Raw genomic sequence first — 16,466 nt, 5'->3', positions numbered from 1 at the left:
TGAATTGACGGGGGTAGTCTATGAATTAGACACTTTTATGAAAATTTCTCACCCATTAAAACAAAATTGGACAGACCGTAAATCCCTGAAGGCAAAGCAGTGTGTCTCGATCCTTGGAATATCCCCAGTTCTTGAGTAGCATGAAAAAAGAAGAAAATAATGCGTATTTGGAAGTTAGGAGTATTTCATTAAAATATAGAATAAAACCTTTGATTTAAGAATATAAGAAGTATTAGTGAAGACTTATACTTTTCCTAGGGAGAATGGAGACAACAATTTCTGATCAGAAAAGCATTCTCCTTCACTTTCTGACTTTCCTCGAAAGTGTCATACAGGCCTATGTGTGCTATGAAATTCTAAGGGAAACTAAAGATGTTTAGACATAGAGATGTGCTGAAAGGACTGGTCAGGTATCCAGTTTAGCTACATGATACTACGGTTATAGAATGTGTTTGCAAGAAATTACTAATAATGTTGACAGAGAGCTAGAAATGCTTTAGATGACCTAACACTTTGATATATTAAACTGTATCTAAATTTTTATGTCATGTAAAATCATTTTTTGTTAATTTCTAGTGTTTAAAAGTAAAAATCCAAAAGTAGGCAAGCATTCATATTTTTTCACAACCGTCCAGATAGACTCAGGTATGTTTAGGAAGTAGTGCAAAAGTAGAAAGTAGCAATACTTAGAAAAACCACAAGGTGGAGACAGATAACATACATTGTGAGGTTCTTGACCATGAGAAGCAGATTTCCTTCAGTCCAAGTCTACAGCAAAAGACGAGTTTCCATGGTGAGTTAGCCATTACTTTTAATTCCAACTAACTCAAAATTCTAAAACATTTGTGTGTGTGATATCACATTCACAAATACTTATAATACTCAAATACAGACACTAAATGTTTGAAAAGTGCCAATAATAGCAGGCATAAATTGTATCATAAAATATAATACAGCCATCTGGAATTTGTGTGACATGCTACATGGCAGTTTTTATTAATATGGAGTTATAATTTTATGTCAATTCATCTAATATCAATGTTTTTAAATTAATCATTGTGTTATGATATTTTATATTTCTAAAACATTATCTTAAATTATAAGAGCAAACAAAATAATAATAAACATGACATATGAAACAACCTATAATTTATTCTTTAGACTATTCCAATGGTATATCTTTTTTGGTATAACAGTTTTATTTAACCTTTTTGACAAGGAGGTTTGTAGTGATCGCATAACTTATATAAAAGCATAAGATTCCATCTGCCTACAAGCTGATCTCTGTCAAAGCTAATTTGCATATATATCTTGGTCATGGTTAAGTAAGGTGAAAATTAAATAAGAATTTTCAAATGTTACAGTATTATAATGATATAATTCAGAAAGTACTAACTTGAGTATATTAATTCTAATTGCTCTTCTTTTTGGTTGTTAGAAATTGTAACATTTAAGGTGAATAAATTGAGATATTTTCCTTGAAGGGTTAACCAAATTATCTGTAATGTACTCCCTAAATGCTTGTAAGTAAAAATATACTTTCTACCTTCTTTAACAAGTCTTAGTTGATGAGTTATATAAATCAATTGAAAAATCTCTGGAATTTTTAATAGATAGTAAAGGTTTATTAACAATTAAAACAGTTTCATTTCCCTATTAAAAACATGCTTTTGAAAAGCACAGGAGATTTTCACATGTATGGAATTGTAAAATAGCATATTTGCAAATTGTTTAACATATCATGAAAGGAAATCATACAGAATCACAAACTATACTTGAAAAGTTACATCAAATGTTATGTTAATAATAATGTAATTCAAAAATAGTATGCTCATTTTGCCATTTAATCAAATGAATTAAAATATCAGTGAATATGGCCATAGATATCACTTGCAGAGGAGGCTGAAATAGAAATGTAATTATAGAAAGCAACACCATTCTGCCGTTGAATTAAATGTGAAAACAAATTTCTCAGAACACATGGTGAAATGAAGATAGTATTGTTTGTAGATAAGCATTCTTTTGAGAGTCCAAAAGTCTTCTCTTGGCGATCTGCCATTCGGAAACTGACAATGAATAAAATTGTTCTTGACACCACCACTTATCAATTTTCCCATGCATCCAGCAAGAGTACTCTAGATATATGTATGCTTTAAAGAAAAATCAAATACCTGCTCATTGGAAATCAGGAACCTTGTCAAATGATGCCCTGATTTATTTGGACAAACACTTTATATGCTTGAAGCAAATCATCGTACACAATCATTCTTGTTTTATAAAATTTGAGTAATAAGTATGAAAAAGGCTAAATGGTGGAATTATGAGAATCTAAATATCTTTAGCTTTATTTGGAATTCAGTTTCTAAACTATGATCTGTAAACACTTATTACTTGACAGAGTTTGTCAGCAGAGAGTTGTTTTTCCATGTTGCTAAGAGACATGCCACAGTACCAGAGGACCTGCTACCATCTCTCTGGTTTTTTTCTCCCAAGTGATTCATACATTATACCTGTACATCTCCTGAAGAGGAGATAACTTTTCTGTTCTCCTGGATCCTAATGGTATACTTTCTGGTGCAGAAGCGTTTACTTTCATTGACAGTCAACATAGATCGAGTAGGATTGATACTGAGAATTTAGCAACATTGAACAATTGAACTTTTTAAAACTATAAAGTTTAATATGAGTGCTGCATTAGTCATGAAATTTTGACTGCTAAAACATAGATATCTAGTTCATATGTATATTCTCTGTTTTTTAAATTACTACAAGAGTAATGAACTGAATTATTTTGTTTTCAAAGCAATGCGATTATGTTTTAATTATTATATTCTTTTACTGGTGATTTAATTATGTATTTCACCATGACTTTTTGCTTTATTTCCTTAATATTTATATAAACCTGAGATATAATATTAACATGATAAATTCAAGTTAATCTTGGGAATTTTCATGAGGTAATATAATTAGGTATATATATCAGGTGGTAACGATTAAACAGACTTGGGAGTATATGTTCTTTGCTTATGTACAAAAGCTCACATATTATAGATGCCTATACAGAAATTACATACTTTTCCCAAAACTGGCTGGTGAATGGAAGCTTCCTTAGGTTTTTAATATTCCACAAAGTGGCACTCTGATCTTACAAGTGGTACAAAGTAAGCATGTGCAGAATAAACAGGGCCTTAAGGATCCCTGTAACCCCATTCCATGTTTCTGTTGAGTCATGTAATATTGATGATTGAGGCATTGCACAAGCAATCATTTGAAAGCTACTTTTTTTTTTTTTTAAATGTTCAAAGGTATTTCGGTGTGTTGTGAAATGGGAATCTGAATTAATTATTTACCAAACTAATTGCCATGGGCACATTGATTAATAATTTTTCCTCTTCAACAATATCCTGTGATTGCTGAAGTCGTCCTCCATTTAACAGGGAACACATACATCACCGAGTACAATGCCTGCTACACAGTGAATACTCCAAAAAGAATCCCTCTGTTGTCATCCATGTTATTGCTACTATGTGTTACTTTGTGTATTGTTACTGCCTTGTTGCTTTTTGAGTTGAGAGCTTGTTTCCTTCCATCTACACAACAAACTACTCAATGAGGAAGAAGAGAGAAATAGGCCGAGTTATGTTCCCTGTGTCCCACCATTAGCAACTCAACGTGAGACTCAAAAGATGGCTGAAGTGCCACAGAGAGATCTCCTTACCTAAACTTCCCACATGCCTGCCGTGACTTCCACACTGACCTCCATGTATTAATTTTAGAACTAGATTGGATTTTTCCCAGGTCATCGATATTATTTTTTTTCAGGATGAGAGAATTTAAAATTAACTTTGTGGATTTAGATGGTTTCTAAGCATGAATTAAAATCTGTTCTTTCATCAACTCAGACAAATGGTGCAAGTAAGATACTTAAGGAGATAGTATGTTTTACTCAGAAGAGAGTATCTTGTATGATGTTCTTCCCATTTATGTACTGCTCATTGAGGAAGAAGGAAACCATGCTTCAGGGAGTTACCTAGTTAACTTCACTGTTGTGACAAACGTGGCTTTCCAAAGAACTGTCCCAGCAGAATTTCTGGGTATGCAGCAAACAAGTGAAAAGAAGAGAGGTTCAAAAGCATCTTCATTTTAGAGTCGATAAATCTGAATTCCAATTTTGATTTTGTCTTTTCTAAGTTTTACTGTATGTATGAATTGGAACGAGTTGCTTTCTCTTTCGAAGCTTCAGTTTTCTTTTTAACAAGGGAAATCATAAGCGTAATGCAGATTATTGTGGTTTTAAATGAGATACTATGAATGAAGAGCTTTACATGTGATACCATGTATCGAAGTACTTGGAAAGACCAGGCAGTTGATCAGTTATATTATTTGGTTGTAGTAGCATTGTCGATGGTGGGTGTCCAAGTGGAAGAAGGAAAGGAGAGAGAGTGGAAGATAATTTTTTTCCTTGGAGACCAGAGACAAGGAGCAGGGCTGTAGGCAGAAATAGGCCCTGCAAGAAACAAATCTGTGGCAGGAATGCCTTTACATATTTGTATGAGGTATCTGTTCTTTTCCACATACCCAGCTAACAACTCATTCATAGTCAGAAGCTGAGTTATCAACATTCAGAAATATATCAGTATGACCAGGCTACTTATTATTGAATAATACATAAGTGCATTTTAGCAGCACCCACTCCATAGGATTTTCGCGGCACCCACTTCAAAATGACAGCATTTCACTACAGATGCTGTCTGTATAAGGAGTCTTTTTTCCCAATGCCCTCCTGATGCACAGCGACCTGTGATTTACCCTGTTAATGAAACCTGCAGCACTCCACTGCTGCTATATCGAGATGGGCTGGGGACAGATTTAGAGTTGAGCTTAGAAGAATGTCTTATATGTGTACTCATCTGAGAACAATTTTACAGCTGTTGCTGTGACTGTTCTGGTGGGATGGATGTGGATGTTATACTTTATGGTCCCTCCTGTCTCGTTGCTGGTGTAGTGATCCTGAAATTCCTCTTCTGTACTTAAGTTCCTACTGCAGGCTCTCTAGCCAGTGTCAGCACATTAAAAAGCACTTTGAGTGGTTCTTTGCCACCCTCTCCTCTCATCCCCACCAAAGTTCCCAGGCACGGAGTAGGAGTCCCCCGACTTCTTAATCTAGCTGCATATACATGGAAGAAACATGCACAATATGTGGCTAAACTGATGAAGTAAAAGATATTAAGAAACCCCAATGGGGTTTTTTTTGTTTGTTTGTTTTCTGTGATCCCTCACCACAAATTGCCAGGTATTCAGGAGAACCTGGGACTGGCCAAGGTTCCAAAAGCTCAAAAAGTGAGAAACATTAACGCTGAACAGCTACGGAACATTTAACAAATGTAGCCAACTTGGGTACTGTTATAAGAAACAACTCTTAAAACTGATAATGTCAGCAATTGCCATGATTTCTGAGTCTGTTAAAACTTTGCTACTCAAAACATGGTCTGTGATCAGCAGCTTCCACATCATCTGGAAGATTGTTAGCAATGCAAAATCTCAGGCCAACTGCAGATCTGCTGAGCCACGCGTGATGGGCATTCAGTAGGATGCCAGGCGACTTACGTGCACAGTTAGGTTTAAGAACCACTATGTTAAATACTTAGAATGTAAGACATTCTAAGACAACCATGGAGCTCGGGCACTAAGTTCGCACAATGTGAGATCAAATCCCAGCTCCACCACACACTCCTCAGAAGCTGTGCCCCAGTGAATGAATTGTTTAGGCTCTCAGGGCTTTGGTTTCCACAAATATGAGTTAGCAACTCCCACCTCATCGAGTTGTTGTGAACATTAATGTGAGTAATGCAGTTAAGGAACCTTCAGTAATGTGCCAGTTAGCATTATTATATTCATTGTAATTATTAATATTATTTTCATTATAGAGTAAGAATTTTCACAAATAACTTCTGAGAGCAACGTAAAAAAAAAGTGAAGATGAGTTCGATATGATGCCATCATTTTCCTCTTAATGATATCCACGGCAGACTACCCTTTGACTTTGGGGGAGGGGGATTCTGTTTTTCTCTCCAACTCTGTGTCCCAATATCTGTATGTGCTTATTTTTAATTTTTACTTATTTATTTATTATTTTTTTAACGTCGCCACATATTTGACCCCTTTTACCCAACCTGCCTCCCTCTCTTCCACCATTTTCTTTCCCACTTCCTACTCATTTAATATGTAATATATGCCATTCATCATTCGTGAGTCTGCTTTCTTTCCTCTGACTAGATTATATGGTGTCTTGGAGTTTCTTGCGTAGACTAGCTACTCAGTAAATATTAACAGATGGTGTACATAGATTCAAATCCTAAAGACTGTAGAAACTGAATAGCATTAATATTTCTGGAAATAGTAAAAAATAGAGCCATGTATGTTGGACAAAAATCAACAAAACAGTGAGGTCACTATACGAAATGCATGGGAATATACACAGTTTACTAAACTTGGGAAAATTCATTTAGTTTGGTGGTGTTCTTAGTTTCCAATTGAATCTAAGTGATTGAGAAATAAAGTTCACTTGATGCAATTCTATTAAGGGCATTAATTTGATGATCACTATTTTCTATGTTTCTTTATTCAAGGAATAATATAATTAATGAGCAATTGAACTTATCCCTATACTTTTGAGAAATAATATAATATAGTGATTGATAAAATTAGAATTCAAGCTAAGTTCAGTTCTCAGTTTTATATCTTACAAATTGTATACTTTCCTCAAATTGCTTAACTTCTCTCTTTGTGTCTCATTTTCCTTGAGTGTCAAATGAGGGTAGTAATGAAAACTTTGTCATTTGTTGGGAGGATTAAGTTGATGTATGTCAAATACTTGGTTCAGTGCCTGTCTCATAGTAGGTGTTATGTGCATAGTACAAATCTCTGATTAATTCAGGCATAATCTTTACTCTCCTATGATGTACAGTGTTGAGGAAGAAACAGGCAATTACAGCAGAGTTATAATGGTTATAATAAAGGTTATAATAAGCTAAGGAAGAATGCGGAGAAGTAACTTGATCTAGACTTGATACTAGGATAGTCAGAGGTGGCAGTGAGGATAATGTTTTTCTTTTTGTTTTTCATTTTTTTTTCTCCTGAGTAAGTAAAATCAAACACAAGACATTACTAATCAATAGGAATCATTCTGAGGAAATGTTTGGTAGGCATTTCTACCTGTAGGTAGTTGATGTGCTTTATCTGCTATTGAGAATGATTCAAATTATGATGAAATGTTATCAGTCTCTGAAAGGGATCTGTTAGTGAAATAAATTTGGAATTACCTATACTGAAACAGGTAAAAGTAGAGATTGACATCTATTCACAGAGAGTGAGCATATTTGAGATATTGGATATATTGAAGCTTGTTGGATTTGTTCATCTTAAATTAGTCAATACCTCCACTGTTTTTCAGAACACCTTAGTATTTGAATATAAACCTAATAGATTTCTACAAATATTCTAGGAATGGCCATAATTTCAGAATTAACATATTTTAAAAAATAATTCGTCATCATAGTATTTAAAATTTAAATATACCACGCAAGGATTTCGACATTTTGGTGGTCACTACATTTTAATCTACAGTATCTACACACAGTCTTATTCATTTTTGCCAGTTGAAATGTGGAATTGTAGAAAAGTAATGAGAATTAGAAGTCAATATACCAATATAACGATAAATAGATATACCGATTTGTTTAAGAAAATTTAATATAAAATGCATTTGTCCATACTATTATTATTGTTAATGTATGTTTCACAATTACATATTTTAGGCAAACTTATTTAAAATGAGTAAGACTACTATATTGCACTAACTGGCTTAATTACATGTTGTTTATCATACATTTTCATGTCTTTGAAGAAAACATTTTAAAGTGAAAGCATTATACTTTTATATTTATGAATTTAATGAAATGTAATAGGCTCTAATTCCTGAATATTATGGAAAGGATATTCTATAAAATATTTCCTTTGGGCATTTCATCAAAAACCACTTTGCGTCTATTTGTCAATATCTAGTATGTTAATAGTACCAAATGATGCCTCTTTTACATGAATATCAAATTTAATAATTTATTATTCCACCTCTACAAAAAAAAAGACTATGATAGAAGAAGATGTTTATGGTAAAAGAAACAAAGTAAATGACTTGACCAGATTTATACAGCTCTCAAACATTATGATTTATAATGAAGTATTTTATTCCAGACTCAGTTTCTTTTTTATTCTATATCATCTTATAAAATCTTTTTTTCAATTTAGTTTTTCATGCTTTAAAATAAGGCTTGTAATCAGACATTAATCAGTGCTAGAAGAATCATATCAAAATCAAATCATAATGAGATTTCTGAGTAGAAATTAGTGTACTGTAAAGTACCTATATGGCAAAGGCCTTATTTTCTTACGGCCCCCAAAATGTACCTGGATTTTTAATTAGAATTTAAAGTTTGTTCAGATCACTACTGGAGGCTGTAGGTATGCTAGTTAAGAACACAAGATCTGAATTCAGTTCAAATTCAGGCTAGGTGACCTTGAACAAGTTATGTAGGTTTTTAGGGGGTTTTTTTGCCTCATTTTTCTTAATTTGAAAATGGAGATTTTATTAATACATACTTTGCAGATTTGTATAAGGATTATATATTATACATAATATATGTGCACATATTATGTATTTATATTTTTAGTAGATTATCTGACCTATATAAACATAAATTTCAATGTTTCTTTTATACAAACAAAAATAAACAATATTAACGAAGAGCTAAGTCATTATTCATAAGCATATTTAATCAGATAACAGTAAGCTAGGCACCCTATAAGTTAAAGCAATTTCTCAATATTCATTATACAACATATATTTATAAGGCTATGTGGAATATCAATTTGCTGCTATGAGCTTCAGCAATAATCAGAAAAAATACAAAGAATTGCTTAGGGGACGAATAGTGTTTTTTATTCATCTTCAGGTTTTTGTGACTAGCGAAGTTTATTTGGGTAAGAGTAATTTTAGAAGGGAAAATAAAGCGAGTCTTTTTCCAAAAATCAATGCCTCTCAGACATGTTTTGATATACAGTACAAAAACAACCACACCACATAAATGACTGATGCCTCACAGCATTTCTGTTTGAACAGGAAAAATACTTCTGTCTGTAGTTAGAAATACTCAGTAGTGTGATATAAATGATCGAAAGTAATCAGCCTTTTCTTTATTTCTTTTCTTGATGTCCAGATTCCTCCAGAGGACCTCAACCATCCTCAGGTGTGAATGGTAACATGCAGCCCCCTGGCACTGCTGGGCAGCCCCCTGCCTCTGCCATCCCTTCTCCAAGCGCCAGCAAACCCTGGCGCAGCAAGTCCATGAATGTCAAGCACAGTGCCACCTCTACCATGCTGACCGTAAAGCAGTCGAGCCCAGCCACCTCTCCCACACCACCTGCAGACAGACTGAAGCCCCCTGTCACAGAAGGGGTCAAAACTGCTCCCTCTGGACAGAAATCCATGCTTGAAAAATTCAAGCTGGTCAATGCCCGGACTACTTTACGACCCCCACAGTCTCCTAGTTCAGGACCCAGTGATGGGGGAAAGGATGACGATGCCTTTTCCGAATCTGGGGAAATAGAAGGTTTTAACAGTGGAATGAATAGTGGTGGCTCAACAAATAGCAGCCCCAAAGTGTCACCTAAATTAGCCCCTCCAAAAGCTGGAAGTAAAAATCTCAGCAATAAAAAGTCTTTACTACAGCCAAAGGAAAAAGAGGAAAAGAACAGGGACAAAAATAAAATTTGCACTGAAAAACCAGTCAAGGATGAAAAGGACCAGGTGACAGAGACGGCTCCAAAAAAGACTTCTAAAATTGCAAGCTTGATCCCAAAGGGCAGCAAGACAACCGCAGCCAAGAAGGAAAGCTTAATCCCATCCACCAGTGGGATTCCAAAACCGAGCTCAAAGGTGCCAACAGCAAAACAAACCATCTCACCAGGCAGCACAGCAAGCAAAGAGTCTGAAAAATTCAGGACTACCAAGGGAAGCCCTTCCCAGTCCTTATCCAAGCCCATAACCACTGAGAAAGCAAGCACATCCAATTGCCCTGCTCCTTCGGAAGGAAGGGAAGCCAGCCAAGCTTCTCCCGCTGGTTCCTGTGCTGGGCTGGTGGCACAGGGCAGTGGGCAGGCCACGGGAAACGGTGCTGTCCAACTCCCTCAACAGCAGCAGCACAGCCACCCGAATACTGCCACGGTGGCTCCATTCATTTATAGGTAAGGTAGCCTCCATCCGTCCAACCACAGTTGTAAACATTTACAGGTCTGCACACTCAGAGTATAAGAACAGAGGTTACCAAAACCTTGTTTACAAGGTCATTTTGTAATGTTTCATTCTGAAGATTGAGAACTAGAATATAATGTTTTAAGAAAAAACTTCCAAATATGTTCTAGTCCGCCCCTTCCCTCCCCTCAACTTGAGGCCTTCAAAAAGTACCTTAGTTGTCAAAAGCAAAATAGGGTCTGGATGCCATGACTTTCTCCTGTATTTATTACTGCTACTACTACCACTATTATTTTCATTATTAATCTTTTAAGATATTTCTCAGTATTATAGTTTACAGATATTTTTGTTCTCACCCATAAGAGAGAGAATTTCTTAAAAGGGTGGGCTCCAGAATCAGACAAATATGGATTTAATGCCCAACTCTGCCTTTGCCAGTTGTCTGACTTTAGACAGTTATTTAAATCTCTGCCTCATTTTCTTCAGCTGTCAAATAGGAACAATAGTATGTACCTCATAGGGTTGGGGAAAATAACAAAGTAATGCATATAAAATATTTACTATATATCCTGGCACATTGTAAATGTTCAATAAGTGCTCTTTGTAAGGCATTGTTTTCCCAACATAGAATTTATATTAATTTCCCACAGCGAGGCATAAGTTTCTAAGCAAAAATAACCTATACAATTATTTAATTCATTTTTGCATTCTATTATTTTGTTTTATGTGCATTAAATATATTTTTTAAAAATATATATACTGTACAGTTATAAAAATGACACATTTTACCTGTTATTCTGAGGTTCGTTTTAATCAGTTAGAAATATGTCAGTCACTGCTGCATCTCCATTTTTATTCACTGTTCTAAGAGGTAGCCTAGAGAGGAATTCTGTCTGTCCTTTAGCGGGTTGGCAATTCAGCAACAGGAAAAAATTTTCTGAACAGGAAGTAGGATACGCTACAATTAAGAAAGTGTCAAGATTATATAGTTTAAAAATTTATTAAATTTATTAAATACATGCTTTTTTAAGTAAAGAAAGTAAAGTGCTTTTTTACTTAGGTGTTATAGACTTAACAAAACAATTTTATAGTATAGTGTAAGAACAGAGGTTACCAAAACCATGCTTACCTATTCAAGGTAGAACAGTCAACATTCAAGGTGTTTTTAACTGTTAGTAAAAGATATTTATATCATAGAGTCATGTCATTTGGATTATGTGACCCCCTGATGTCCTTTTGACTCTGACTGTTTCAACCCTTTTTGAGAATCTTTCTTGCAAAATTCTTGACAGACTTTTTAGAGTTGCTAACTATTTGATAATATAATAGTGATAATTTACAGTTTTATAACAGTATTATCATTGTTGAGTGCTTACTTATTGTAAGTCTCTGTGCTACAAGACTTACAAATTACCAATTTAGAGTAATTTTATAAATTATAATGTAGATCTCAAGGTAGAGTGGTCAGTATTCAAGTTTCAATATTCTATATTCAAGAGCTGAAGAAGCAGAGGTTTCAAGTCAGATTAGCAATAATCTTTTATAGTCACAGAACTAGTAGTTTGCCTTTGAACCCATATCTGCCTGTCTACAGCATGCCCTCCTTTGCCTATCAGCTCTTTCTGCTGGTATAAAAATAAGAGGTACTATTACTAGGAAGATTATATGGGAAAATGTCAATGGTAGATTTGTAAAATTCTCAGAACTCATTTACAATGGGGGATGCTTAATTGCTTTTAAGTAGTATAAATTATATATATATATATATGTATATATGTGTATATATGTATATATATGTGTGTATATATAAATATACATGTATTTGATATTTAAAGATAAATAACCTCTGTGTAATGGAAAGCTATGGCAGATGAAGATTTTTCTTCCCTTTTCTCAGCCCACTTATACATCATGCTTGGTTGTTAATTATTCCTTCTGGGACTCTAATATACACTTTATAATACTTTCTCTTGCAAATTGAATATTCAGAGTCCTGAAAATATAATGTTCAGTTCTGGAAGTTAATGGATTTCGTATTAGTCCTGCTTCCTATAAATGCAAGGATAGTGTATATTTAGTTCTTATAACTCAATTATCACTAAAATGTGGTAAAAGTAGTTTTGAATTTGGTATATCTTTATTCATTTAATGAGTAGATATAACAGATCCAAGGAGAAAATTTTAAGAAAGAAAATTTTAATTCATTGTAACTAGTTCTCAATAATTAGACATATCTGAATGGAATGGACTGCCTCTTTAAGTATTAAGATATTTAACTGGAGGTATTTAAGAAGTGGTAGAGTGACCAATGCTTTTTCATATATGTACTTATCACTAATTGTGTAAACCTGTGTCATAAGAGATACAAAGATTTTCTTTTTAAGTCACTAACCTCTATTAGAGATAATAAAATAATATACTTAAAATTTTTTAAATTTAAAAATTATTGCTGTTATGGAAGTATATGCAACATATAGAAATAATGGAGAAGAAAGAGTTTTCCCGAGTCTAACATGAGTTTGGAGTCAATGCATCACAGAGAAGGTAAGATAAAAGATGAGACTTAAAGGATGAGTCAGAATTTAATAGGTGGAAAGAAGAATGTTGTGACATCTTCCAAACTTGACATTTTATAATTTTACAATTCAAGTATGATGGAAAAATATAATAGGGAAATAATGAACTGCTATGCAAATGCTAGTTTGCTAACAATTAAAACTACAGAGACTAAAGGTGAGGGTGCAAGAATACTTGGATGAGAGACTAAGAAAGCAAATTTGGAAAGAATCCATATGTTTTTTTCCTTTGATTACCACCTCGCTATATATCCAGTACTATTGGCTCTTCCTTCAATCAGCATTTCTTTGCATTTCTACTCCCTCTTTCCTGGTCCAACAATGCCACTACCAATTCTCACCTAGGTTCCAATGACTCTTCCAGCTTTCACTATTAGCCCTTTCTGAATCATTATTTATACAGCAGAGACTCTAAACCTCTAAAAGTATAAATTTTACATGTCATTCCAATTCATGAGATCATCTATTGGATTTCTATTACTCTTAAACAATAAAACAACCCATTACCAAGACCTACAAAGAGCTTCATAATCTGGCCCTCTCTCTAGCCCTCAATCCACACCCACACTGCTCCTTGCCTAGCACGCTGAACCCATACCTCCTTTCTGCTTCTCAAAAAAATTTGTCCTGCTTTGGAACCTTTGCCATAGATGTCTTTTCTGCCTATAACGATGCTTTCAGATCACAGCAGGCTGCTTCTCATCAGATCTCTGCTTACATGCTACCTCTTCACAGAAGCTGTCTCCAGCCATCTAGTACAAAGGAACATCCACCATGTCTTTTGACAAAATTATACCCCGTTCTCTCTTGTATGTTATTCATAGAGTTTATCACTATTGCATTCTTCTTATTAACAAGTATGATTTCAGCCACCTCTGACTGTAATGTAAGCTCACTGAGAAACAGTCTCTTCTTTTTTATTTGTTAGCATAACTGCCCAGAACAGAACCTATCCATAGTAGTCACCAAATGAAAATTGCTGAATGAAACACCATAATCCTGAGATAAACTCACTTGCTATAGACGAATAGAGAAACTGCCAAAATGTACAATGGAATAGGAAAAATTTTGAAAGTTCATTCTATAAATGAGAGAGTTTAATTGAAATCTAAACAGCTTTAAATATATAAAAAATGAGATCATACCATTTCTTCAAGATATTTATTGACTTATATTTTTTTCCTCTTTCAACACTACCTACTAACACTTATGCATAAGGTGTCAAGGATAGAGTGAAACATCATTATCTCATCTATCATTTTCTTGCTATTGTTCGCAATATAGTATGCAAGAAGCCAACTCAAAGATAACGGCAACATGAAACGAGAGGTTTAAAGCTCCCCAGAAGTGAACCAGATTTGGTACATTAAGACCAAAAAAGTGAAAAGTTACTTTTAGCTCATGGAATCTGGGAAAGTGGCATTGAAGATAGGTAGAACTTCAGCATGCAAAGATGAAGGTGCTAGGAAAGAAAACATTAGTCTGAATGAACCATATAAAAAGGTAAACACAAGAAAGGTAGAGTGGTTGGTGAGTAGATCAGTATTCCTTGAAAATGAAAATTGATTGGAGCCTGATTGTAGTAGAAATTCTTCAATATCAAAAAACTGGACTCTGTATGTGTCTTTGGATGTGAATGCACACATGCATATGAGCATGTGTGTATAAAGCATGATGAGGAAAATTACTATGTCTTCAATGTGTAAAATGGACCATTAGTGGGAGAGGTCAAGGTGGAATAAACCACATTCAAAGGCTAGATGAAGGAGAAAGTTACTGACTTTTGGAGGTAGCTTTCTTAAGTCTTGCATTAAAAGTCTCAATTATGTGAAATAAAGAAAAAGAAAGAAGAGCATAGTTGAAGAAAAAAATCGCCTAATTTTCATTGTTTCTCATTTCTTAGTGTCTACACTTTATGCTTTATTTTTCAACATTGCCTTTCTTGTCTGAAGTTCAAAATTTGTTACCTTAACTTTTTTAGACCATCAAAAAAATGCCTTCCCTCTTCCTGTGAGTCATTTGTCTTCCATTGCTTTTGCGTTCATTACTTTAAAGCTATATTCCTCATGCTTGCAAAAATATGTGAAGTAAAATAGGGAAGTGAAAATTAGTTAATTAAGAAGAAAAGAGACCTGTACATTTTTTCCTAAACTACAATCTTTTTAGCAGCACCTAACAAAATTTCAAAATAGCTGTTAACAAGATTCATAATTTAACTCTTTTTAGGTCTACACTTTTTTTTTCTTTATTTTTGGATTTTCCTGCTATTGGTAGTAAATGCCAAGAAAACAGGCATTGGACATAAAGCAAATTCCTAAAGGCAAAGAAGGCAGAATCAGGGGTGTGGGCAATTTGCAAAAAACAAAAACAAACAAACAAAAGCAAACAAAACACAACTCTTAGATGAGGCATGGTAATGCTATATAGAGAAGAAAATCATATTTTTTAAACTCATTAATTAAGTATAAGCAGAGACCCTTTATACTTGATTTGTAAAATTAATTCAAGAAAGTATAAATTTAGAGGTTTTCTTTCTTTTGATATATGATATCTTATGTAACAACTTCGTGGGTTCTCAGAAGAGGTTTTTGTTGTAACAAGTTTTTGTGAAATTTCAGATTTGCCTGGAAGTGACATGGGAAATTGACAATTGTGCTATGCTGTGTAAGACAAAGAATGTAAAACATTAGCTTTGAAAATGCTTACTCACATGGATTTAAGTTTGGCTTATTCGTTGAAACAATAGGTTGTGTAGAGGATCTGTGAGTTTACAAATATTGAAATGTAGAGCATGTAACCGTTACGCAGGTAAAGCTTTTGTAAACCCTGCAACTACTACTGCAGATTATGCTGCAATTGTGATTTTATGTGAACTGAGCATAACTGGTCATCAGCACAAAAAGCTTATTGAATACTTGCCTTGTGAGCTAAAATGTGCTCGGTTTGATATATATCTGTGCATCAGGTAGCAGTTTAAGCTCCCTCACGCAGCAATATTTTTTAAGATGGAATACAGAGACACTTCTAGAAGAAGGCCTGTTGTATAGAACACTGCTATGAGTTAGCATTCTCTCAGCATAGAAGCTTTATAAACTGCTCTATCTGTACTTGGCTTACAAGATTTACTGCCAGATTGCTTAATCGAACCATTGCCATTTTTCTTTCTACATTTTATTTTTCCTTGGAAAGAAAATTTAACTTACAGAAAATTTCCAAAATAGTACAAAGAGCTCTCATATACATTTAATTCACTGCACGCAGCTGTCACATCCCTCAGTCTGGAATGGTTCTTCAATTTTTTTCTTAATTTTCATGACATTGATATGTTGAAGGCAGGCATTTTGTAAAACAGTTTTTAATTTGGGTTTGTCTAATATTTTCTCATGTTTAGAACCATATTATAGAGATTTTTTGGTCTGGAATGTCACAAAAATAATGCTCTTTTTTTTTTCATTACATCCTATTAGGTGTCATTCAATAGTGATAGTTCTCATTTTGTTAGTGTTAAATTTGATCACTTGATTAAGATAACGTCTGCCATAGTTTTCCACTCTAAAGTTACTTTACCCCATTTTTCTTTA

General features: G+C 34.1%; 1 protein-coding gene across 7 annotated transcripts in view; it reads left to right on the top strand.

Moving 5' to 3' along the window:
• The window catches only part of NAV3 (neuron navigator 3), a 718,003-nt gene that overhangs the window by 544,509 nt on the left and 157,028 nt on the right, over positions 1–16,466 (top strand). For all 7 annotated transcript variants that reach the window (XM_036236231.1, XM_036236227.1, XM_036236233.1 and 4 more), the window contains one exon: positions 9,276–10,302. In XM_036236231.1, the coding sequence (XP_036092124.1) occupies positions 9,276–10,302 (1,027 nt within the window). The remainder of the gene's footprint in view (positions 1–9,275; positions 10,303–16,466) is intronic.

Source organism: Rousettus aegyptiacus, unplaced genomic scaffold (genome assembly GCF_014176215.1).
Source record: "Rousettus aegyptiacus isolate mRouAeg1 unplaced genomic scaffold, mRouAeg1.p scaffold_m13_p_2, whole genome shotgun sequence".
Taxonomy (NCBI): domain Eukaryota; kingdom Metazoa; phylum Chordata; class Mammalia; order Chiroptera; family Pteropodidae; genus Rousettus; species Rousettus aegyptiacus.
The sequence above is the reverse complement of the archived record's forward strand: the minus strand, read 5'-3'. Positions and strand labels throughout refer to the sequence as shown.